The 24,406-nt window shown below is 42.9% G+C and overlaps 1 protein-coding gene and 1 long non-coding RNA gene across 6 annotated transcripts in view; one reads left to right on the top strand and one right to left on the bottom strand.

Moving 5' to 3' along the window:
- LOC129824414 (G-protein-signaling modulator 2-like) overlaps nucleotides 1-23,758 on the bottom strand; it is a 32,815-nt gene extending 9,057 nt beyond the window's left edge. For 2 of the 5 annotated variants that reach the window (XM_055884044.1, XM_055884046.1), the window contains exons 1-9: nucleotides 23,554-23,642; nucleotides 21,746-21,784; nucleotides 18,961-19,265; nucleotides 7,229-7,450; nucleotides 3,377-3,512; nucleotides 3,110-3,249; nucleotides 1,239-1,362; nucleotides 669-784; nucleotides 85-349 (exon numbers count right to left, since the gene is read on the bottom strand). In XM_055884044.1, the coding sequence (XP_055740019.1) occupies nucleotides 85-349; nucleotides 669-784; nucleotides 1,239-1,362; nucleotides 3,110-3,249; nucleotides 3,377-3,512; nucleotides 7,229-7,450; nucleotides 18,961-19,025 (1,068 nt within the window). In that variant the 5' untranslated portion in view covers nucleotides 19,026-19,265; nucleotides 21,746-21,784; nucleotides 23,554-23,642. Of the gene's footprint in view, nucleotides 1-84; nucleotides 350-668; nucleotides 785-1,238; nucleotides 1,363-3,109; nucleotides 3,250-3,376; nucleotides 3,513-7,228; nucleotides 7,451-18,960; nucleotides 19,266-21,745; nucleotides 21,785-23,553 lie in introns of all 5 variants that reach the window. The other 3 variants (XM_055884045.1, XM_055884047.1, XM_055884048.1) reach the window with 3 other exon arrangements.
- LOC129824416 (uncharacterized) lies at nucleotides 16,011-23,558 on the top strand. The gene is made up of 3 exons (XR_008754750.1): nucleotides 16,011-16,263; nucleotides 16,933-17,061; nucleotides 22,204-23,558. It is a non-coding gene; the product is annotated as an uncharacterized LOC129824416 (long non-coding RNA).
- Nucleotides 23,759-24,406: the final 648 nt, after the last annotated feature.

The following is a 24,406-nucleotide window of genomic DNA, read 5'->3' as shown; positions in this document are numbered from 1 at the left end:
CATTTTCAGATCAACTCCCCTTTCTTTGATCAGGCTCTTGAAGGCTGTGTCTGTATATCTATAGGCGATAAGGGAGGTGGGTACCTCTTTGGAGATCTCCAGGTGTTTCTCAGCAAAGTGCATGGCCTGGTCATGGTTCCCCAGGGCGGTGTGAGCGTTCCCTAAACTCCAGCACGCCCGGCCCTCACCAATCCGATCGTTGAGGTCCTGTGCTATGATCAGGTGTTTGAGGTGGTAGTCTATGGCCCTCTCGTAGTCCTGGAGGAGTGTGTAGGTGTTGCCCAGACTATAACAGGCCTGAGCCTCTACAGCCCGGTCCTTCAGCTGTCTGGCCAGCTGCAGAGTCCTCCTGACAACCACAACACAACCACATTAGATCACTGGCTCTCATTCATAGTGACACACAAAGGCTACTCTGGTCCTGAAATTAAGTTTAGTATATCAATTCACACACACACTTAGCGGTTTGCTAGCCCTCTTGACATAGTCCTTTGAGGCATAGCAGCTGACATTTCTCTCCTAAAAAACCCTACGGCCTCTTAACTGTGTTAAACCCTCCAGGGTCCAGACAGAAAAAAGAGTTGTTTTAACAGCTGGACTCCAGACGGAGGGAGTGAACTTCATTAAGAGAAGATGAATGGCTGAGCTGGGGGGGTGGTTTGGCTCACTTGTAATGCTCGGCTGCCACTTCAAATTCACCCAGAAATATATACGCATTCCCCAGGTTGCAGTAGGCCCTTCTCTCTGCTGAGCGGTCGCCAAACTCCTTGGCAATCTGGAGGCGCTGAGAAAGGAAAACAAATGGATGAACACACACGGACACCGGACCAGAAATGCACCCACCCACTTCAACATCTTGGTATCGGAACAGCCAGCCAGTGACTCTAGTCTGCCATTATGTGGTGTTTACCTATAGTCTTTCTGTGGACTGTACTGAGCCGTACAGGACATTATAATTAACTACAGAGAACCATTGAAAAAGGAAAACTGAAAAAAGACTTAACTGGATTTAAATCAAACTTGGCTTTTGAAATGTTTATGCAGTTGCTTTGTGTACAAGCTATTATTAATCATCCAGTGAAGTGAGTTTAACTGGTATTTCTACTATAGTACGCAAAACCACTATTCCATTTGGTCATAGGATAAAAATTGTGTGTTTCACATGCTACAGCAGTGCAGTTTTTTATTGAACCGAGCACTAAATGTCACACTATAAACTTTGATAAGATTTTCATTACCTGTTCATGTGATGCCACAGCATTCTGGAAGTTTCCTAACAGGTAGTGTGTGTTGCCAAGGTTACCATATGTTCGGCCCTGGGCGGCCGGGTCTGCAAGCTCCTTCACTATGGATAAGTTTGCTCTGAATATAGACAAACCATAGAATGAATGATGGACCACAAAGTCAAGATTTTAGCGTGGCCATCACAAAGCCCTGACATCAATCTTATAGAAAATTTGTGGGCAGAACTGAAAAAGCATGTGCGAGCAAGGAGGCCTACAAACCTGACTCAGTTACACCAGCTCTGTCAGGCAGAATGGGCTGAAATTCACCCAACTTAGTGGGAAGCAATAACCGAAACGTTTGACCCAAGTCAAACAATTTAAAGGCAATGCTACCAAATACTGATTGAGTGTATGTAAACTTCTGACCCACTGAGAATGTGATGAAAGAAATAAACTATATAAATAAAACCAGTCAAAAGTTTGGACACAGCTACTCATTCAACGGTTTCTTAATTTTTACTATTTTCTACATTGTAGAGTAATAGTGAAGACATCAAATCTATGAAATAACATATGAAATCATGTAGTGACCCAAAAAGTAAATATTTGAGATTCTTCAAAGCAGCCACCCTTTGCACACTCTTGGAATTCTCTCAACGAGCTTCATGAGGTAGTCACCTGGAATGCATTTCAATTAACAGGTGTGCCTTGTTAATTTTTTGAATTTCTTTCCTTCTTCATGCGTTTGAGTTAATCAGTTGTGTTGTGACAAGTTAGGGGTGATATACAGAAGATAGCCCTATCTGGTAAAAGACCAAGTCCATATTATGGCAAAATAATAGCTCAAATAAGCAAAGAGAAACGACAATCCATCATTACTTTAAGACATGAAGGTCAGTCAATCCGGAGCATTTCAAGAACTTTGAACGTTTCTTCAAGTGCAGTCGCAAAAACCATCAAGCGCTATGATGAAACTGGCTCTCATGAGGACCACCACAGGAAAGGAAGACCCAGTTACCTCTGCTGCAGAGGACACGTTCATTAGAGTTACCAACCTCAGAAAACGGCAATTAAAAGCACCTCAGAAAGCAGCCCAAATACATGCTTCAGAGTGTTCAAGTAAAAGACACATCTCAACATCAACTGTTCAGAGGAGACTGCGTGAATCAGGCATTCATGGTCGAATTGCTGCAAAGAAACCAGAGGACACCAATAAGAAGAGACTTGCTTGGGTCAAGAAACAAAAGCAATTGACATTATACCGGTGGAAATCTGTAATTTGGTCTGATGAGTCCAAACACAGCATTCTGCAGCAATACGCCATCCCATCTGGTTTGCGCTTAGTGGGACTATCCTTTATTTTTCAAAAGAACAATGACCCAAAACACCCCTCCAGGCTGTGTAAAGGATATTTGACCAAGGAGAGTGATGAGTGCTGCATCCGATGACCTGGCCTACATAATCACCTGACCTCAACCCAATTGAGATGGTTTGGGATGAGTTGGACCACAAAGTGAAGGAAAAGCGACAAGTGTTCAGCATATGTGGAAACTGTTGGAAAAGCATTCCTCATGAAGCTGTCATCAAGGCAAAGGCAGGCTACTTTAAAGAATATAAAATCTACTTATTTGTTTAACACTTTTTGGTTACCACATGATTCCATATGTGTATTTCATAATTTTGACATCTTCACTATTTTTCTACAATATAGAAAATAATAAATATGAAGAAAAACCTTTGAATGAGTAGGTGTCCAAACTTTTGACTGATACTGTATATGGTATTACAGTATGTACATTAACTCTATGGTATCTGATTTACAAGGTGCAAAACGTACCGAACACACATGAATGCAATGCTTGCACACAAACACACTAACTTACTCGTAATATTCCGCTGCTTTCCTAAGTGCAGCAGTGACCTCCTCGGGGAACTCTCCTGGCTCCGCCCCGCTCCAGCAGATGCTCTTTCCTTTTGCATGATACACGTTCCCAAAGTTATACAGCGCCCTCGCCTGTCCCACCTAACAGAGACAAAAAAGCAGGGCCAATGTCAACTCCACAACAGGGGGAAAAAGCATTTAAACACCAGAATAAACTGCAAATTAGTTTCAGGAGGCCTAATAACCATCATTCATGAATCAATCTCACCTTGTCGTTCATGTCCATGGCGATATCTAAGTGCCTCTGACAGCAGACCACAGCCTCATCAAATCTACCCAACACCTTCAATGTGTTGCCTAGGTTACCACTGGATTTAGCCTCTCCCATCTGGTCCCCGACAGTCCTGAGAATGGGACCATAAAACATAATAAAATGGGATTGAATGCTCACCTAATTTAAACGACAAAATGCTTAAGACCAGACAAAATGTTTTCTCCAGGTACACGAGTAGCCAGCCAGGCCTCCCCGGGTCGAGAGGGTAATTTGCATAACAAGCTCCATTTTGGTGCCCTCTGAAATATTCTAGTGCCTTGATTCCATCCGAAACACTGAGCACAATTGTTATTGTTGAATACTTTAGAGTTTAACTCCCAGATTGGTAAATTAGTTTTGTGGTATTGCGTAGAAAGACATGACTTTAAAATATACATTACTGAAAATGTAGTGAATTCAGTGTATTGTTAGCGCTTTTGAACATGATCTAGGCCTATCTGATCAGGACTATTTTCTAAGAGTAGAACATTAAATCTGCCTTCAAGAATAAAGTCTAATTTACAGTTTGACTGCAAAATATGAATTGGCACAATGTTTGTTCTTCAAATTATGTATTTTATTAAAACAGAAAAATGCACACATGATCTTGAACAATAAATTAAAATGGGTTATATCAGTCTTAACAATGATATAGTTCTGATTTAACAGAAATGTATTTAAATGAAGCATTATCATATCTGGACCAGAATGAGTCTCTCTCACCAACACATATTGTTTCTTGCACCCCTTCTGAAAAAACCTACACTCGATCCCTCCGATGTCAACAACTACAGACCAGTATCCCTTCTTTCTTTTCTCTCCAAAACTCTTGAACGTGCCATCCTTGGCCAGCTCTCCTGCTATCTCTCTCAGAATGACCTTCTTGATCCAAATCAGTCAGGTTTCAAGACTAGTCATTCAACTGAGACTGCTCTTCTCTGTGTCACGGAGGCGCTCCGCACTGCTAAAGCTAACTCTCTCTCCTCTGCTCTCATCCTTCTAGACCTATCGGCTGCCTTTGATACTGTGAACCATCAGATCCTCCTCTCCACCCTCTCCGAGCTGGGCATCTCCGGCGCGGCCCACGCTTGGATTGCGTCCTACCTGACAGGTCGCTCCTACCAGGTGGCGTGGCGAGAATCTGTCTCCGCACCACATGCTCTCACCACTGGTGTCCCCCAGGGCTCTGTTCTAGGCCCTCTCCTATTCTCGCTATACACCAAGTCACTTGGCTCTGTCATATCCTCACATGGTCTCTCCTATCATTGCTATGCAGACGACACACAATTAATCTTCTCCTTTCCCCCCTCTGATAACCAGGTGGTGAATCGCATCTCTGCATGTCTGGCAGACATATCAGTGTGGATGACGGATCACCACCTCAAGCTGAACCTCGGCAAGACGGAGCTGCTCTTCCTCCCGGGGAAGGACTGCCCGTTCCATGATCTCGCCATCACGGTTGACAACTCCATTGTGTCCTCCTCCCAGAGTGCTAAGAACCTTGGCGTGATCCTGGACAACACCTGTCGTTCTCAACTAACATCAAGGCGGTGACCCGTTCCTGTAGGTTCATGCTCTACAACATTCGCAGAGTACGACCCTGCCTCACGCAGGAAGCGGCGCAGGTCCTAATCCAGGCACTTGTCATCTCCCGTCTGGATTACTGCAACTCGCTGTTGGCTGGGCTCCCTGCCTGTGCCATTAAACCCCTACAACTCATCCAGAACGCCGCAGCCCGTCTGGTGTTCAACTTTCCCAAGTTCTCTCACGTCACCCCGCTCCTCCGCTCTCTCCACTGGCTTCCAGTTGAAGCTCGCATCCGCTACAAGACCATGGTGCTTGCCTACGGAGCTGTGAGGGGAACGGCACCTCCGTACCTTCAGGCTCTGATCAGGCCCTACACCCAAACAAGGGCACTGCGTTCATCCACCTCTGGCCTGCTCGCCTCCCTACCTCTGAGGAAGTACAGTTCCCGCTCAGCCCAGTCAAAACTGTTCGCTGCTCTGGCACCCCAATGGTGGAACAATCTCCCTCACGACGCCAGGTCAGCGGAGTCAATCACCACCTTCCGGAGACACCTGAAACCCCACCTCTTTAAGGAATACCTAGGATAGGATAAAGTAATCCTTCTAACCCCCCCCCCCCTTAAAAGAGTTAGATGCACTATTGTAAAGTGGTTGTTCCACTGGATATCATAAGGTGAATGCACCAATTTGTAAGTCGCTCTGGATAAGAGCGTCTGCTAAATGACTTAAATGTAAATGTAATGTAATGTTTCTGCAGTGAGGATTCACCATCTTCATCGTATATTTCAGAATTCATCTACAGATCAGCAGCAAAAAGCCTACCAATATACAAACTAGGGAGCCAAATGAACAGCTCTCACCAATGCGATTCGGTACGCTACACTGACGAGTCACTCACTGAAGCGTCACTGTCTGGCAAGTCACGACGTGGGCTTCGATATCCTAAGGAAATACAAGCGAGATCTATGGTTTACTTGTCCCGGTGCGATACCATGGACCTATAACGACGGTGTATGATTTATGAATGGCAAAGGGAAATAGGAGATTAACTTTATTCAGTTAATTTGACACCTTTCAATAACTAATCAACACATGCTGTTTGGTTGTCAATCAAAGCACCGTAAATAGCCTTGGCTCTGTGGCTGGCTATAGGCAATAATTAGGCTAAGTGGGTTTCGACTCATTGTTACCACTTACATTACATGGGATGTGCAGTGTGACGACCCTCCCACTCTGTCTGCCGTATTCTCTTTGTTCTTGTTTCCTTATTAGGATGCCGGTGGGCGGAGTTGGGAGGGTCGTCAGCTACATGGGAAACACCTGGGCCCACTGTCATAGGATAAATGCACCACTTCCCCATTCATGGAGGAGACTCTCCATGCAGACACCTTGATAGATTTTGTTGTGTTTCGTGGTGCTTTTTGGTTATTTGCTTTGGCACCTTAACACCCTGCATTATCACATTCATGCATGCTAAACACTCACACTACTGATTACACACACCATTGTATATTGTATTTAGTTACTTTATTTAATAAATATATATTTTGTTATTCCTTATCTCCACATGGTCTCCCTTTTGTTACGGGCTTTGAGCCGGGTTCGTGACATGCAGATTCACAGAGACGATTGAAGGAGCATCATGTGCCCTCCCTCCGCCGTGTAATTTTTTTTGATTGCAACCAACCACAGCGCACATCACACGGGAGAGACAGCATACTGTCAAACCAGCAGTGTTTTGTCGTCATCGCTCGCCATGTGACTGACACGCGCCTGTCCTATCAATAGATTGCTAATAGATTCATATTGATCATTCTAGCAGAGGAGGGCTAGACTGACTATTGGGACTACTAAATTGAAACTTTTAAAACAAAGTAGCCGTTAGATTTTTCAAGTGGTCAAAATATATTTTGGTGGGACAAATAAGAGGAAGTAGCAATCAAACATTGATACATAAATAGCTGCTAGTTGACTACAGTTACCGTCAGCAGTAAAGTAGTCTATATCTAAGATGTTTATCTAAGCGTTTCGCAAAAATGGTGGTCGTATTTATAAATATGACAGCCAGCGCATAGGGAAAACACCACAGACATAGGAGTTGTGTGGTGAGGTCATGCTGATAAGCGGGGACAACAGTCCTACTGTGAGAAACATTATGATTACGAGCCCTGGGTCATAGGTGCGTGTTCCTTCCTACCTGGTCATAGGGGTGTGTTCCTTCCTACCTGGTCATAGGTGTGTGTTCCTTCCTACCTGGTCATAGGTGTGTGTTCCTTCCTACCTGGTCAAGGTGAGGTCGTGGTGATGGAACTCCAACGCCTTGGCGTAGTCGTGCAGATGGAAGTATGCATTGCCCAGCTGGCTGTAAATGGCACTCAGCACCTGCAGGTCCTCTGTGCCAACCTGGATGGCTGTCTCGAAGAAGGACACCCCAGTGTGGTAGTCGCCCACTTTACAGAGCCGCTCACCCTCCAGGGCCAGCTCCAGGCAGGATGCATCCATCCTACAAGAGGCAGCAGAAGCGGTTTAGGTAGAAGATAGGAACAGAGGTCTCCTCTTTGTTGATCCAAGATGCTCAGTAGGCACACAGGAGAAAATGTTCTGGTCCAAAACAACCTCTTGCCCCTTCCACTAACACTCAATACAAGTGTATTTAGTCTAAACATTCCAAAGTGGCCACTAGAAACCAAAAGTTAGATGGGTTTTCCCCGTCTGAAAACCCAGGACTAGCATCCTTCTCACTCCATCAGACTGAATGTGGAGTTTGTTTGGCTACTTCCTTCCACCTCCTGAGAAAAACAGCCTTGGTTTTTAGGGTGTGTTTGTTATGGTAGGACTGATTTCCTATCTACGTGGTCTCTACAGCACAATACACAGATCTCTCCGACTGCTCTTCTGAAGACTAGGCTATTCAGTGGGCTTCAATGTTTCCAGAACATTCAGACAAATGTATCGTCTTCAGACATGATTGTCTGCTGTGTAGAATGGGGATTGTGCAAGCTGTAGACGATGACGTTTCTATCTGAAACGTTCTGGATGTTTGACCCCGAACATAGCCTACTCCTGGTCACTTTAACCCCAGATAGGGTCAGAGAGGAGTATCCACAAGGGATTATTCACAGGGACGGGTGGATTAACAGATGAGTCACATGCATGCAACCTGGCATCGATTGTTACGCCCTCTTTGACAGCTTTTTGTGTCCTACAGCAAAAACGCCCACCACTTTGTTGAAGAGGAGATTACCTGTGTTCATGCATGCACGTTTTCGACTTCAGGTACTCTATTAAATCAAGTGCCCACCCAGTGTTTTTTTTTGGAAAGCCCTCAAAAGAATATTGGCATTAGCCTACTAAAGACATTTTATGCAATATATACAGTGAATAAAAATATAAAATGCGACATGTAAAGTGTTGGTCCCATTTTTCATGAGCTAAAATAAAAGATTGGAGTATTTCTGTCCGTAATTAATCCCTTTTGTGGAGAAAAACTCATTCTGACCGGCTGGGCCTGGCTCCCGAGTGGGTGAACCTATTAGGGGGGGGGGGGGGATTCACATAATATATGAATTTCACATACTGCAGTATTTAAAACAACCGATTTACATCTATGAACTGTAACTCAGTAAAATCTTTGACATTTTCGCATGTTACATTGACATTCAGCAAAATAAATCAACAGCTTTGTTAACTGTATAGATTCGTTTTTTTACTTTAATAATCTCCAATTACAGACTATAAACAATGTCACATCTTGCAGACGAAATGACTGTACCCTACATACTGGATTGAGCCTACTTTAACACAGTAAGACCCTACCTGGGTTTCTTTCTCCTTTACAACAGCATCACATGACACATCTGAGAGGCATCTAAAGAGGCTTCCACTGGGTTGGTTTGAAAGAGGATTCCTGTACAGCAACACTCTGAACAGTCCAGAGCTGGCCTAAACTCATTGCCGATCCGGACACAGGCCTAGGTAGCCTATTCTTTTCAATGTCTCACTGAGATACTTTGAAAGATTGTTTTATTCATTCCCCACAAACTAGAATAACCCCTAACGTCATCAACGAACCAAATCAAATATTATTGGTCACATACACATGCTTGTGCTTGTCGCTTCTCGTTCCGACAGTACAGTAATATCTAACAATTCCAACAACTACCTAATACACACAAATCAAAAAGGGGTGAATGAGAATATGTACACAAGAATATGGATGAGCGATGGATGAGCGGCAAGGTGCAATAGATGGTATATAAACTCAGCCCCCCCCCCCCCCCCCCAAAAAAATAAATCACTGTCAACTGCATTTATTTTCAGCAAACTTAACATGTGTAAATATTTGTATGAACATAAGATTCAACAACTTAGACATAAACTGAACAAGTTCCACAGACATGTGGGGGGGGGGGGGGGGGGGGGGGGGGGGTCAAAATCAAGTAATAGTCAATGCAGCTGTGTGGCCACACCAGATACTAAGTACTGCAGTGTACCTCATGCTAGGGGGGAGAGAAATAGCACTCACCCTCAGATCCAACAGGTCCCAGACATGTGCAATGGGATTGAGATCCGGGCTCTTCGCTGGCCATGGCAGAACTCTGACATTCCTGTCTTGAAGGAAATCACGCACAGAACGAGCAGTACGGCATTGTCATGCTGGAGGGTCATGTCAGGATGAGCCTACAGAAAGGGTACCACATGAGGAAGAAGGATGTCTTCCCTGTAACGCACAGCGTTGAGATTGCCTGCAATGACTACAAGCTCAGTCTGATGATGCTGTGACAAACCGCCCCAGGCCATGACAGACCCTCCACCTCCAAATCGATCCCGCTCCAGAGTAAAAGGCCTCGGTGTAACGCTCATTCCTTCAACGATAAACGCAAATCCGACCATCACCCCTGGTGAGACAAAACCACGACTCGTCAGTGAAGAGCACTTTTTTTTGTCCTGTCTGGTCCAGCGACGGTGGGTTTGTGCCCAAAGGCGAAGTTGTTGCCGGTGATGTCTGGTGAGGACCTGCCTTACAACAGGCCTACAAGCCCTCAGTCCAGCCTCTCTCAGCACTGATGGAGGGACTGTGTTCCTGGTGTAACTCGGGCAGTTGTTGTTGCCATCCTGTACCTGTCCCGCAGGTGTTCAGATATCCCAATCCTGTGCAGGTGATATTACACAGTCTCCCACGTGTCCATCCTGTCTCCCTGTAGCGCTGTCTTAGGCATCTCACAGTACAGACATTGCAATTTATTGCCCTGGCCACATCTGCAGTCCTCATGCCTCCTTGCAGCATGCCTAAGGCAGGTTCTTGCAGATGAGCAGGGACCCTGGGCATCTTTCTTTTGCTGTTTTTCCAGAGTCAGGAGAAAGGCCTCTTTAGTGTCCGAAGTTTTCATAACTGTGACCTTAATTGCCTACCGTCTGTAAGCGTCTTAACGACCGTTCCACAGGTGCATGTTCATTAATTGTTTATGGTTCATTGAACAAGCATGAGAAACAGTGTTTAACCTCTCTTGGGTAGGGGGCAGTATTTTCACGTCCGGATGAAAAGCGTGCCCAGAGTAAACTGCCTGCTACTCAGGCCCAGATCCTAGGATATGCATATTATTAGTAGATTTGGATAGAAAACTGAAGTTTAAAACTGTTTGAATGATGTCTGTGAGTAACAGAACTCCGGTCCCTGTACCGGCATTTCGCTTGTTTGATTGCCTTGGAGGGAACAACTACACCGTTTATATTCAGCCATATTCCCAGACCTCTTTCTATGGTTAAATGTGGTGGTTTGCGCTTTCAGTTTTGCGTGAATGCCACCCTCCATCCAGTTTCTGGTTAGGGTAGGTTTAAATAGTCACAATGGGTACATCATCTCCACTGCACTTCTTTATAAACTCACTCACTGAGTCAGCGTATAGGTTTATGTTGATCTCTGTGGCTGACCAGAACATATTCCAGTCCGCGTGATCAAAACAATCTTGAAGTGTGGCTTCCGATTGGTCAGACCAGCGTTGAGTAGTTCTCGTCACTGGTACATCCTGTTTGAGTTTCTGCCTATAAGACGGCAGGAGCGTCTTGGTCGGATTTGCTGAAGGGAGGGCGGGGGAGGTCTGTGTGCATTGCGGAAGGTAGAGTAGCAGTGGTCGAGTGTATTTCCCCTGTGCGTAGTGCAATCAATATGCTGATAGAATTTAGGTAGCCTTGTTCTCAAATTTGCTTTGTTAAAATCCCCAGCTACAATAAATGCAGCCTCGGGATATATGGTTTCCAGTTTACATAGAGTCCAGTGAAGTTCCTTGAGGGCCGTCTTGGTGTCTGTTTGAGGGGGAATATACACAGCTGTGACTACAACTGGCGAGAATTATCTTCGTATGTAAAATGGCCTGCATTTGATTGTAAGGAATTCTAGGTTGGGTGAGCAGAAGGTCTTGAGGTCCTGTATGTTGTTATGATTACACCATGATTCGTTAATCATGAAGCATACACCCCCGTCCTTCCTCTTCCCAGAGGTGTTTATCTCTGTCAGCGCGATGCATGGAGAAGCCCAGTGGCTGATCTGATTCCGACAACATATCCCGAGAGAGCCATGAAACATGAGCCATTTCCGTGAAACAGAGAATGTTACAACCTCTGAGGTCTCTCGGGAAGGCAACTCTTGCTCGAATTGTCTACCTTGTTGTCAAGAGACTATGCCACTCGCCAATGTCCACTCGGGAGCGATGTGCTCTTCTACGGAGCCTGACCAAGAGGCCACTCCGTCTGCGGCGCCGTTGTTTTAGGTTGCCTACTGGGATTAGATCCATTATCCTGGTTGGTGGTCCGAACAGAGGACTCGTTTCGGGAAAGTCGTATTCCTGGTAGTAGTGTTGGTTAGTTGACGTTGCTCTTATATACAATAGTTCTTCCTGGCTGTATGTAATAAGACTTAAGATTTCCTGGGGTAACAATGTAAGAAATACAACAAAAAATGTATAAATACTGCATCGTTTCCAAAGCACTCGAAACGAGGCGACCATCTCGGTCGGCGCCATCTTGCAGTAACCATTGTTTTTTGCATGCCACACAATACGGTCAACCAGTAATGTCCATGATATTGCTACAGTATTAGCCTAACCCTAAACCTAGGACAGAGGTGTTACATCTCAGCGTTATCAGACAAGATCTCTCTCGCCTTGTCACCTGGGATTACTATAGTGGCCCCGAGTGATTAGAAAGGCCCTGCTTATAGAGCTCCTGGGCAGCATTAGAGAGCTTTGTTAAAGACGTCTAGTCTGAGATTCAGGTGGCCAAGAGGTTTATTCAATTTAAAACATACAAGGTTTGATTAGGAGTGAGATACCTTCTTGCTTAATTCAACACTAAAATGTAAGCCTGCCATAATTGTCAATGCTCAATTGCAGTTTAATGGTTGACCAGGAAAATGCTTATAAATTCTATACGCAGGGATGAACATGGTTGAAAATACAACGATGGTGCCTTCTACCAAACAGACATCTTCCACTCCTTTCAAAGTTGAATAAACCAATTTTAAAACTACAAAGGCAAAGCAAATCATGAATGTTTGAGGGGATTGTTAAATATTGATATATCACAGTACCAGTCAAAAGTTAGGACACACCTACTCATTCAAGTGTTTTTATTATTTCCTACATTGTAGAATAGTGAAGACATAAAAACTATGAAATAACACATATGGAATCATGTAGTAACCAAAAAAGGGTTGAACAAATCAAAAAATAGAGTACACTTTTGGCATTCTCTCAAATCAAAATAGATTATATATTTTAGATTCTTCAAAGTAGGCACCCTTTGCCTTGATGACAGCTTTGCACACGCTGGGCATTCTCTCAACCAGCTTCGCCTGGAATGCTTTTCCAACAGCCTTGAATGAGTTCCCACATATGCTGAGCACTTGTTGGCTGCTTTTCCTTCACTCTGTAGTCCAACTCATCCCAAACCTCAATTGGGTTGAGGTCAGGTGATTGTGGAGGCCAGGTCATCTGATGCAACACTCCATCACTCCCCATCTTGGTCAAATAGCCCTTAAACCGCCTAGAGGTGTATTAAGTCATTGTTCTGTTGAAAAATGAATTATAGTGCAAACCCGATTGGATGCTGTGGTAGCCATGCTGGTTAAGTATTCCTTGAATTCTAAATAAACCACTGACAGTGTCACCTGCAAAGCACCCCCACACCTCCTCCATGCTTCACGGTGGGAACCACACACGTGGAGATCATCCGTTCACCTACTTTGCATCTCACAAATACACGGCGGTTGGAACCAAAAACCTCAAATTTGGACTCATTAGACCAAAAGGACAGATTTCTACCGGTCTAATGTCCATTGCTCATGTTTCTTGGCCCAAGCAAATCTCTTGTTCCTATTGGTGTTCTTTAGTAGTGGATTCTTAGCAGCAATTCGACAGTGGTGCAAAAAGTACTCAATTGTCATACTGGAGTAAAAGTAAAGATACCTTAATAGAAAATGACTCACGTAAAAGTCACCTAGTAAAGTACTACTTGAGTAAAAGTATTTGTTTTTTTAAGTGCATACAGCGATCAAGTGTAGCTGGGCCTGTCTTAAGCTGGATGCCACAATAGAGGTGAAAGGAACACCACACAGTTTCTCACTTTTTCAATACAGTGGATTAAAAGGGGTATGCCGTGTGTACTCTCTGCCTGTAAGAGATCAATTATGCCAACAAAGGGTATAATGCTCTGCTGGCACATTGTAGAAGATGTACACAGGCAGAAAGTGTACAACTGTAGTATGTGCAGTCCAAAGATTTTGCTTGTGTTGAACTTGACAGTAACACGTGTGTGTGTGTGTGTGTGTGTGTGTGTGTATGAGGGGGGATTATTACAATTTTTACTCAGTGAACATTATTTCTGAACACATGTAGCCTTGTGCACTTGATCGATGTCTACTATAGTGGCCATTATAATGGAATGCCTGTTTGTTTCATTCTATTTCTACTTTAAGATGTTTTTTTTTCTCCAAGTGCAATATTTAGAAGGCTGTCATGGCTAACTGCAATGCAGTGTATTGCTTTTTTCTCAAGACTTGAGTGTCATTTACAGTAAAGTCTAGGCAACAAATATTGCCTAGACTTTACATTGGATTGCTTACTTATTTTTTTTTTTTAGGTGTGGGTTAGGTTCACATGAGCCATTTTTTATTTTATACACAGAGCCTGATAATGTAGATCATATTCTTTGTTTAATTAGTTAAAACCCACATTTCTCACTAGCTGGGTTTTTTTTGTTGCATGTTTCAGTGCAAGAAAAAGTCACCTTTTTTGGGCCCTCAACCAGTTTGCATCCCCTGCTATCCATCAATAAAAAAAAAAGAGAAAATGATGCTGTCTGGTTTACTTAATAGTATAATAATAATACTTTTGATACTTAAGTACATTTTAGCGATTCCATTTACTTTTGATACTTAAGTATTTAAATTAAAGGGGATAGGGGTAGTGGCTGTGGTCAATGGCGCGGTTTTAGAGGCCCTCTTGGACGCAGAGACAAAAATGCTATTTCCTGCAATTCTAAACATTTTCCCATGGAAATTTCTCAATTTTAAAGCTAATGCTTTATAGCTGGCTTTAGTCGTTTAAGTTTACACTGAAAACTTTTAACCCACCCCCAAAAATACCTAAATATACAGAGCCAGTCAAAAGTTGACACCTACTCATTCAAGGGTTTTTCTTTATTTTTCTAATAGTGAAGACATCAAAACTATGAAATAACACATGGAATCATGAGGTAATCCAAAAAAATTGTTAAACAAATCAAAATATATTTGGGATTCTTCAAAGTAGCCACCCTTTGCCTTGATGACAGCTTTGCACACTCTTGGCATTCTCAACCAGCTTCATGAGTTAGTCACCTGGAATGCATTTCAATTAACAGATGTGCCTTGTTAATTTGTGGAATTTCTTTCCTTCTTAATGGGTTTGAGCCAATCAGTTGTGTTGTGACAAGGTAGGGGTGGTCTACACCCCTACCTTGTTTCTACCCCTAAGCCAGGGGTGTCAAACTCATTCCACGGAGGGCCTAGTGTCTGCAGGTTTCTGGTTTTTCCTTTCAATAAAGCCCTAGACAACCAGGTGTGGGGAGTTCCTAACTAATTAGTGATGTTAATTCATCAATCAAGTACAAGGGAGGAGCGAAAACCCTCAGGCACTCGGCCCTCCGTGGAATGAGTTTGACACCTGTGCCCTAAGCCATAAGACTCCTGAACATCTAGTCAAATGGCTACCCAGACTATTTACCAAGTCCACATTATGGCTAGAACAGCTCAAATAAGCAAAGAGAAACGACAGTCCATCATTACTTTAAGACATGAAGGTCAGTCAATCAAGAACTTTGAAAGTTTCTTCAAGTGCAGTCGCAAAAACCCTCAAGCGCTATGATGGAACTGGCTCTCATGCGGACCGCCACAGGAAAGGAAGACCCAGCGTTACCTCTGCTGCAGAGGATAAGTTCATTAGCGTTAACTGCACCTCAGATTGCAGCACAAATAAATGCTTCAGAGGGCAAGTAACAGACACATCTCAACATCAACTGTTCAGAGGAGACTGCATGAATCAGACCTTCATGGTCAAATTGCAGTGGTGTAAAGTACTTAAGTAAAAATACTTTAAAGTACTAAAATCGTTTTATGGAGTATCTGTACTTTTATATTTATGCCAATTTTTACTTCACTACATTCCTAAAGAAAATAATGTACTTTTTACTCCATACATTTTCCCTGACACCCAAAAGTACTTGTTACATTTTGACAGGAAAATGGTCTAATTCACACACTTATCAAGAGAACATCCCTGGTCATCCCAATTGCCTCTGATCTGATCCTCTGATTCACCAAACAAATGCTTTGTTTATAAATTATGTTGGACAGGGATGCAAACTAGTCACCTTTCGGCAAAATTCACTGTTTTGAATCCAAAATAGGCAACCTACGTGATTCGTGTAGATCCGATGAGAAAAGTATGGGGGGGGGGCAGGTTGGATCACTACTGGCTGTAAGCGAACGAGTGATGCGCGTTTGGAACAATACTGGCTGTATCCGAGGCTCAGCCAGTCGCTCACATAACAATAGAATGCAGCACATGATTGAAGAGACAACCAATTTGCTAGTTACAGCATTAGCGTGCGCACGCCCTGGAAAGAGAGCAGAGTAGAAAGGCAGTTTGTCAGTTACAGCAGCACGTCCCCTGGACGATAAAGAAGAGGGTGGTCAGGCTTCTCACCTACGAGACGGGGGTGGTAAGGTGATGAAGCGTACTTCACGAGCTGTAACTGAAACTGGCATTTGGAAAGTTTGAGGTGAGGGAGAAAGTGTGATGGAACAAGTATTGTTAGCATTGTTAAGTATCTTGCTGGCGGATCGAATTCTCCATTAGTTAGCCAGAAAAATGTTGAGCAACATTGGCCAACTTAATTGATCAAATAATTGAGTTCATGGTGTGAAAATTAGCTGGTTAGTAAAGTCAGACAGCTAACGTTAGCTAGCTAATGTTACAACATCAGATGAGTTAACGTTAGTAACCTAACCAATTCGCTATAGTATTAACTGGTATACGACTCCTTGCCGTTCAAGTTATTATGCGTTAGTTGCTTACTGGACCCTGGCAATCTGTGTGAAATGTTAACTAGCCAACGAACTAACTACTATCTGTGAACTAATGCTTTCCCTCTACGGTATGTGGTTAATTTTCAGAATGAGAGAATTGGGTGAAAATGAGGCGTTGCTTGTTAATAAGCTTGTTAGGGCTAGGGTCCTTTTTTCAGAATTTCCGCCTGACTGACGTGCCCAAAGTAAACTGCCTGTTACTCAGGCCCAGAAGCCAGGATATGCATATAATTGGTACCATTGGATAGAAAACACTGAAGTTTGTAGAAATGTTAAAATAATATATGAGACCAACACAATTGATATGGTAGGAGAAAACCCAATGAAAAACCAACCTGAATCTTATCTTCTTTTTTTTTCAGATCCCATGCCCTTCCAATGGAAAGCTACAGGTCCTATGCAATTCCATCTCGCAGACTGCAATTCCTATGGCTTCAACTAGATGTCAACCCTCTTTGTTTAAGGTTTCAGGCTTGTTTCTTCCAAAACGAGTAAGAATTTTTAGTTTTGGTACAGGGAGTCGGAGTTGGAAATCAGAGGATGTGCACTTGCTAATTTTACTTTTCTATTGAACATACTTCTTTCCGTATGAAATATTATAGTTTAATTACATTTTAGGGTACCTGAGGATTATATAGAAATGTAGTATGACTTGTTTTAACAAAGTTTAACGGTAGCTTTTTGGATTCCTTTGTCTGCATGTTGAACCCAAAATCGATGGTGCCAACTAAAGACTTTGTGATATAAAGAAGGATTTTATCTAACAAAAGGACCATGTATGTTGTAGCTGGGACGCGTTGGATTGCAAATCAGAGGAAGATTTTCAAAAAGTGATTATTTAAAATCGCTATTTGTGATTTTATGAAGCCTGCTGGTTGAAAAATATGTTGATGTGGGGTGCCGTCCTCAAACAATCGCATGGCATGCTTTCTCTGTAAAGCCGATTGTAAATCGGACAATCCAGTTAGATTAACAAGAATTTAAGCTTTTAGCCAATATGACACTTGTATGTACCTAGATGTTTAATATTTTTTATTTTATTTTTTATTTGAATATTGCACACCCTCCAATTTCACCGGAAATTGTCGACAGGTGTCCCGCTGACGGCCCACCTGGCCAACATCCAGTGAAATTGCAGAGCGCCTTATTAAAAAATGTAAATACTCATTATAAAAATTAAAACATACAAGTGTTATCGGTTTAAAGATTAAATTCTTGTTAATCCAACCACGGTGTCAGATTTCAAAAAGGCTTTACGGTGAAAGCATACCATGCGATTAACAGACAAATCGTTACAAATAGTTACCAGCCAAGAAGAGGAGTTACACAAGTCAGAAATAGTGATAAAATGTATCACTTACCTTTGATCTTCGTATGGTTACACTCACAAGACTCCCATTTACTCAAATGTTCATTTTGTTCGATAAAGTCCCTCTTTATATCCAAAAACCTCTGTTCGCGTGTTTTGTTCAGTAATCCACAGGCTCAAAGGCAGTCACAACAGACAGACGAAAAAAACGAAAAGTATCCGTAAAGTTCATAGAAACATGTCAAACGATGTTTATAATCAATCCTTAGGTTGTTTTTAGTCCTAATAATCAATAATATTTCAACTGGACAAAAGCGTCGGCAATATAAAAGGAAAACAACAAAGGCGCACTCTCGGTCGCACGCATGAAAAACCTCTGGGACACTGAATGGTCCACTCATTCAAAGTGGTCTTACTCCCTCATTTTTCAGAATACAAGCCTGAAACAATTTCTAAAGACTGTTGACATCTAGTGGAAGCCATAGGAAGTGCAATTTGAGTCCTAAGTCAACGGATACTGTAATGGCATTCAATAGAAAACTAAAAAATTAAGAAAATCACACTTCCTGGGTGGATTTCTCAGGTTTTTGCCTGTCATATTAGTTCTGTTATACTCAGACACTATTTTAACAGTTTTGGGAACTTTTTAGAGTTTTCTATCCAAATCTACCAATTATATGCATATCCTAGCTTCTGAGCCTGAGTAGCAGGCAGTTCACTTTGGGCATGCTTTTCATCCAAAATTCCGAATGCTGCCCCCTACCCTAGTGAGGTTAACAACTTCAGTTAAATGGAAGTGGGAAACCTAGCCTAGCAATTCACACCCGGAACCTACATGGGAAAGCTGATCTCATCCCATGCGACAGACCTATGAGACACCAGTATGAGATCTAGGCCACTTTGTCTACATGTATAAAATCCTACACATCAGTTCTGTTCAATTCTTGTTCCAACACTTTTTTTTCTCTCACTAGTATGAAGGAAAGTTTAAAGCACCCGTTCTAGGCCGTACATGAAACAAAATGTTGACCAAAGATTGAGACAGTATAATGTAAGGGGATATGAGTAGGTTCATGCCTACCTGTAGCGGACATGATAGGACTGGTCCTCATCAACAATGCTAACCAAAGAGCCAACGGAATCCATTGAAGATTTATAAGTGGGACGATCCCAGTTTAAATCCCCAAAATGTTGGTAAAAACAAAAGTGGAAAACATCTGATGGTCCAGGAGAACTAGTCCTAAAATTCCCCTTGTGCTCGCCTTTGACCTCTTAAGCTGACACGTAGCCCCAGGAATGACAGAGAGATCCTCAGAAAGTGTTGTCCGTCAGGCTACAGTTTGAGCTTGGCTTGGCAGTGCCAGCACGGCTCTCCTCAGCAGCCCTCTGTGAAGAGAACACAAGATGCTGTGTGTAAAGCCTCCTGACCACACGACACCATGGCAACACCCACTAAACAGCGTGCACAAGAAAGGCAGGTAGGGGGTGTGAGAGAGGAGTGGATAGGCGATGGATGGATGGGTTCAGTGTCAGCCAAACCACACACAAGCTGTCAATCACTGACTCAACCATGAATGCTCTGAGGTGTGCTAGGCTCTACCGGAGGGTGAGGATACAGCTAGCCTAGGCAAGCAGAAAAGCAGGGAAGGATTTTCACCAATCACAACAGATACATTTAATGCTTTATGCAAATCGTTGGTAGGGAAAATAGAACATGTATCCACCACAGCAAAGATAATTGTAGATTGATTTAAATATTATTTAGTGAGAAATAGGGAAAGTAGCCTGGCCGCAGACTCAAAACAAGGCCTGTACAGTGAAGGCTTGTGGAAATTCCATTGTAAGTACAGTGATAAGCAAGTCTAGTATGTAAGGTACAGCACCAGAGCAAGACCAACTGCCACCTCATTCCCACATGCGGTCAAGTAGGCCCCCTCTTTACCTACGCACACATTTTAGTAGTAAACAGGTTTTCCCAAACCCAATTTAGGCTACTACTACAAATCAAGAGCAAGATCATTACAAATGTAAAGGACAGTATTCAAATGTATGCTGCAGGTGCATATGAATTGAGGAATTTTAAAATTGTGTATTTATTGGTGGATAGAGGAATATTCTGATAGTAGATTAGCAAAAAAATGGTATCACAACAGCTTGTAACCAAATGACATTCACAAAGATTATTGAAAGACTTTCTTAATCCAGGAGTAATCAACTTTCAACCTGGTTGGGGATAGTCCACCATAAACCTCCCTTTTGTTGATCTGCTCGTTGGATACAGCTTAATAAAACCAATGCATCATCACACTTTGAAGCAAAATTGAAAGACTCAGTGGTCACATGAAGATCAGAGGTCAGAGAGCAGCAGAGCATTGAATTCACTCCAGAACACCACCGTCCTCAGTTTAACCCCTCACCACTAAAACCCCGGCAGGCAGCAGAGCAGACATGAGAAAGACTTGCACCCCTCAGCCAAGAAGGATAGGAGGTCATAGCAACAACTGTGATCAGCAAAAAACCCTTACATTAGGCTACTTCTTCTGGAAACAACTGTATGTTAATAAGGCCGGTGCACACAAATCTCATGTAATTATATAGTGCCAATCCTTCCCTTTCATTAGGGATTGAGGCTTGCACAGATGCCTCCTGGTGTATGCAGAATTTACACAAGTGATGTCGGCATGGAAATGGGTTTGGCAGCTTGACTTTAGATCCCTTTTGATTACAGTAACATAACTTTGGGGTACTTCTGAGCTCTCTCTTTAACTGTGTTAGGGCCTAGCCTACATGATGACCTGCAGAAAGTGTTTGTGAATTCTTTTCGTAGACAACCTAGATTCAGGGACTGGCCGGCGGCCATCCACGCCACAAAGCAGAACTGTAACCAAAAAGCGCTGGTTGTCACATCAGGGGGAGGCCAGAATCTGACAGCCACGCCAAGGTGGAGGTTATTTCAGCAGTTTTATATTTCACTCCACAATCCCATATCGTAGCCACAATGAGTATAAAGAAAACCTCATTTTGGGAACGTTGTAAACAGCTTATCTTTGGAGCAACTATTTGTAGCAAGCTTATCATTACATCCATTTGGGATCAATGATCCCCAAATCTTGGAGAACAAAGCTATGAGAACTAGGTCAGCTCTGCTCTTTAGTGGCCAGGTTAATGTGAACTACTTTAATCCAAAGTGGAGCCTGCTTGTGTTTCGGGAATCTGTTCCCGAACTACATACAGTACATGCTCGTACATATGCTTACGCATGAGGCCTTTTCCAGTAGTGTGCGCCAAATGGGAAAGGGAGATACCTAGTCAGTCGTCCAACTGAATGTATTCAACGGAAATGTGTCTTCCGCATTTAACCCAACCCCTCTGAATCAGAGAGGTGCGGGGGGCTGCCATAATCGACATCCACGTCTTCGGGGCCCGGAGAACAGTGGATTAACTGCCTTGCTCGGGGGAAGAACGACAGATTTTTACCTTGTCAGCTCGGGGATTCGATCCAGCAACCTTCCTCTTACTGGCCCAACGTTCTAACCTGCCGCCCCTGGTGACAAAGCTGCACTCTGTATGAAGTAGTGGTTAAAAGGACAAGTGATCTACTAATACAGCGCAGCTGCGGTAACAAAAGCAGTCATTTGAAAAGGCCAGCTTCACAGGAAGCTCCCACATCACACACTGGACTGTCACCATGACCTCATCTTTAATGTACTCACAGGGTGATCTATTGTGTCTTTGTGTCCACATCCTCTTATTAGCCAAGCAAACATGGAAACACCAAAGCAGCATAATGCCTGATAGCAGGGATACAGCCAGCAAATCACCATCAAAACAAAAGGGACAGATCTAGAAAGAGAAACAGTCCTCACCTGAAATTATTCAGTGCTGGGATTGGGACTATGAGAAACCTGGTAAAAAAAAAAAGATTGTGACATAGCTAGATTAATTTTCAATAGTTCAATATTCTTCTAGTCCTACTGGTTTCTTTTAGGCATATATCTAGCTAGCCTAGTGTCCTAATTAATTTCCAAAATGAGATTAAGTTATGCCATGATTTCCCAGTAAAAATAATTTCCATTGCACTTTTACAGTAACTAATTTAGTAAACTGTAGGTGTTTTGTACACGAGACAGACAGGCAATTCCACGATAACAGAATGATGCTGAGAACTAGCCTCCAGCCTCCAGTATTTATGCTGCAGTAGTTTATGTGTCGGGGGGCTAGGGTCAGTTGGTTATACCTGGAATACTTCTCCTGTCTTATCCAGTGTCCTGTGTGAATTTAAGTATGCTCTCTCTAATTCTCTCGTTCTCTCTTTCTCTCTGAGAACCTGAGCCCTAGGACCATACGTCGGGACTACCGGCCGTGGTGACTCCTTGCTGCCCCCAGTCCGCCTGGCCTTGCTGCTATTCCAGTTTCAACTCTTCTGCCTGCGGTTATGGAACCCCTACCTGTCCCAGACCTGCTGTTTTCAACTCTTAATGATCGGCTATGAAAAGCCAACTGAGATTTATTCCTGATTATTATTTGACCATGCTTGTCATTTATGAACATTTTGAAAATCTTGGCTCTCTCTAATTTTCTCCTTCTCTCTTTCTTTCTCTCGGAGGACCTGGGCCCTAGGACCATGCGTCGGGACTGCCGCCCGTGGTGACTCCTTGCTGTCCCCAGTCCGCCTGGCCTTGCTGCTATTCCAGTTTCAGCTGTTCTGCCTGCGGTTATGGAACCGCCACCTGTCCCAGACCTGTTGTTTTTCAACTCTTAATGATCAGCTATGAAAAGCCAACTGAAAGTTATTCATGATTATTATTTGACCATGCTTGTCACTTATGAACATTTTTGAACATCTTGGCATAGTTCTGTTATAATCTCCACCCGGCACAGCCAGAAGAGGACTGGCCACCCCTCATAGCCTGGTTCCTCTCTAGGTTTCTTCCTAGGTTTTGGCCTTTCTAGGGAGTTTTTCCTAGCCACCGTGCTTCTACACCTGCATTCTAGCTGTTTGGGGTTTTAGGCTGGGTTTCTGTACAGCACTTCGAGATATTATCTGATGTACGAAGGGCTATATAAAATAAAATTGATTGATTGAACTATTTAAAAAGTAATTTCAAACAAAAACCAATAGTTGCAAACCATACAACTATGCACAAGGACTACTTTTAGCAATTTCCACTGAGAATTTTACAAAAACACATTTACTCGAAGAACAGTGCAAATGCAAAGTTTGGTAACATTATTACAGAACAAACCGCACAACCCGTCATTCTGTTACCAAACTTTGCATACGTAAAAAAATATATATAATAATCAGATTAACTGAAATCGGAACCTTATCACTTTCACTGTTACCGTGGATTTGCAAATAATGACATAGAAAATATTTATTTTGACTAACATAAGGCGTTCCCCAAATGGTGAACTCGGTTCTTTTGAAAACTTCAGTCACAATCTGACAGATTTGATCAGCAAATCAAGTGAGAAAGCCACCTAACTGTTAACGTTAACAAGCCAGTTCTAACCATCTTGCAAGCTACAACCAAAACCATATCTATATTTTGTATTTATCTTATAACTAAAAGGGCTACGCTATGGGTACATAACCAGAGAACCTCTACAACCTGTTAGCAAGCTAGCGTTACTGTAATTAGCTAACTGGGTAGCCTAGCAGTCCACTTACTTTAGGCGGTCCAGTTCGAACAATGGTTTTACTCCCCTTTTCGATACTTCGACGGTAAATAAAAGTCCAGTTTTATTCTACAACAACAAACCTAAGTTCTTAGCTATAAATTCGGCACTTTGATAACCTAGCTAGCAATAAAGTTTGGGCTAGCTAACTTCGATGAGTGGTTGGGGAATTTAGCTACTGTTACTCTGTGTTGTTAGTTCAGTAGCCAATCATCGAAGCAGATTCAAAGATAGCCACGCCCCAAATAACCGTCTCTTTGACCGTACAGCCATTGCTCTGGACCAATGACATTTGAATAATGAATGTGTCAACTGTACGATGAGTCATTCATGTCATCTTCATGCAGCTGCAAAGTGTCAAATGGGTCAGCAAAAATGATGCTATCATCAGCAAACTAAAACAAAGATAGTCGTTTTTTACTGTAACGGCATTTACTAATGCAAACATCTCCGTTTTGGGGCTGGAAATTAGTAAGTAAACTAACCAGCATCGACTGCCTGACAAAACTGCCTCTCTAGCTAACGTTAGTTGCACTGTTGAAGAAAGTTAGCTAAGTTAGCTGATAATGTTGAGGCTAGCCGTTAGCAAACTAACAAGAGACGTTACTATTGTTTAAATAAATTGAGAGGTGGTCAAAACACACAAGTGTTTTCAAAAGCTCTGCGTTTGTCAGCAGCAGGGGGAGAAGAGTGAAGTGAGCTTGCTGCTCCCCCATGCTTTTTTGAGAAGTTTTCAGGAGTCCTGAAGCAACCAAACTCCTCCCCTCGCGTCAAGTCCAGACGTTCAGCGATACAATGTACATTATTGATGAATCCACAGGTATTAACCTGCCCTAGAGCTTGAA

This window comes from Salvelinus fontinalis, chromosome 26 (genome assembly GCF_029448725.1).
Source record: "Salvelinus fontinalis isolate EN_2023a chromosome 26, ASM2944872v1, whole genome shotgun sequence".
Taxonomy (NCBI): domain Eukaryota; kingdom Metazoa; phylum Chordata; class Actinopteri; order Salmoniformes; family Salmonidae; genus Salvelinus; species Salvelinus fontinalis.
Note: the sequence above shows the minus strand (reverse complement) of the source record. Positions and strands in the feature narration are given on the sequence as shown.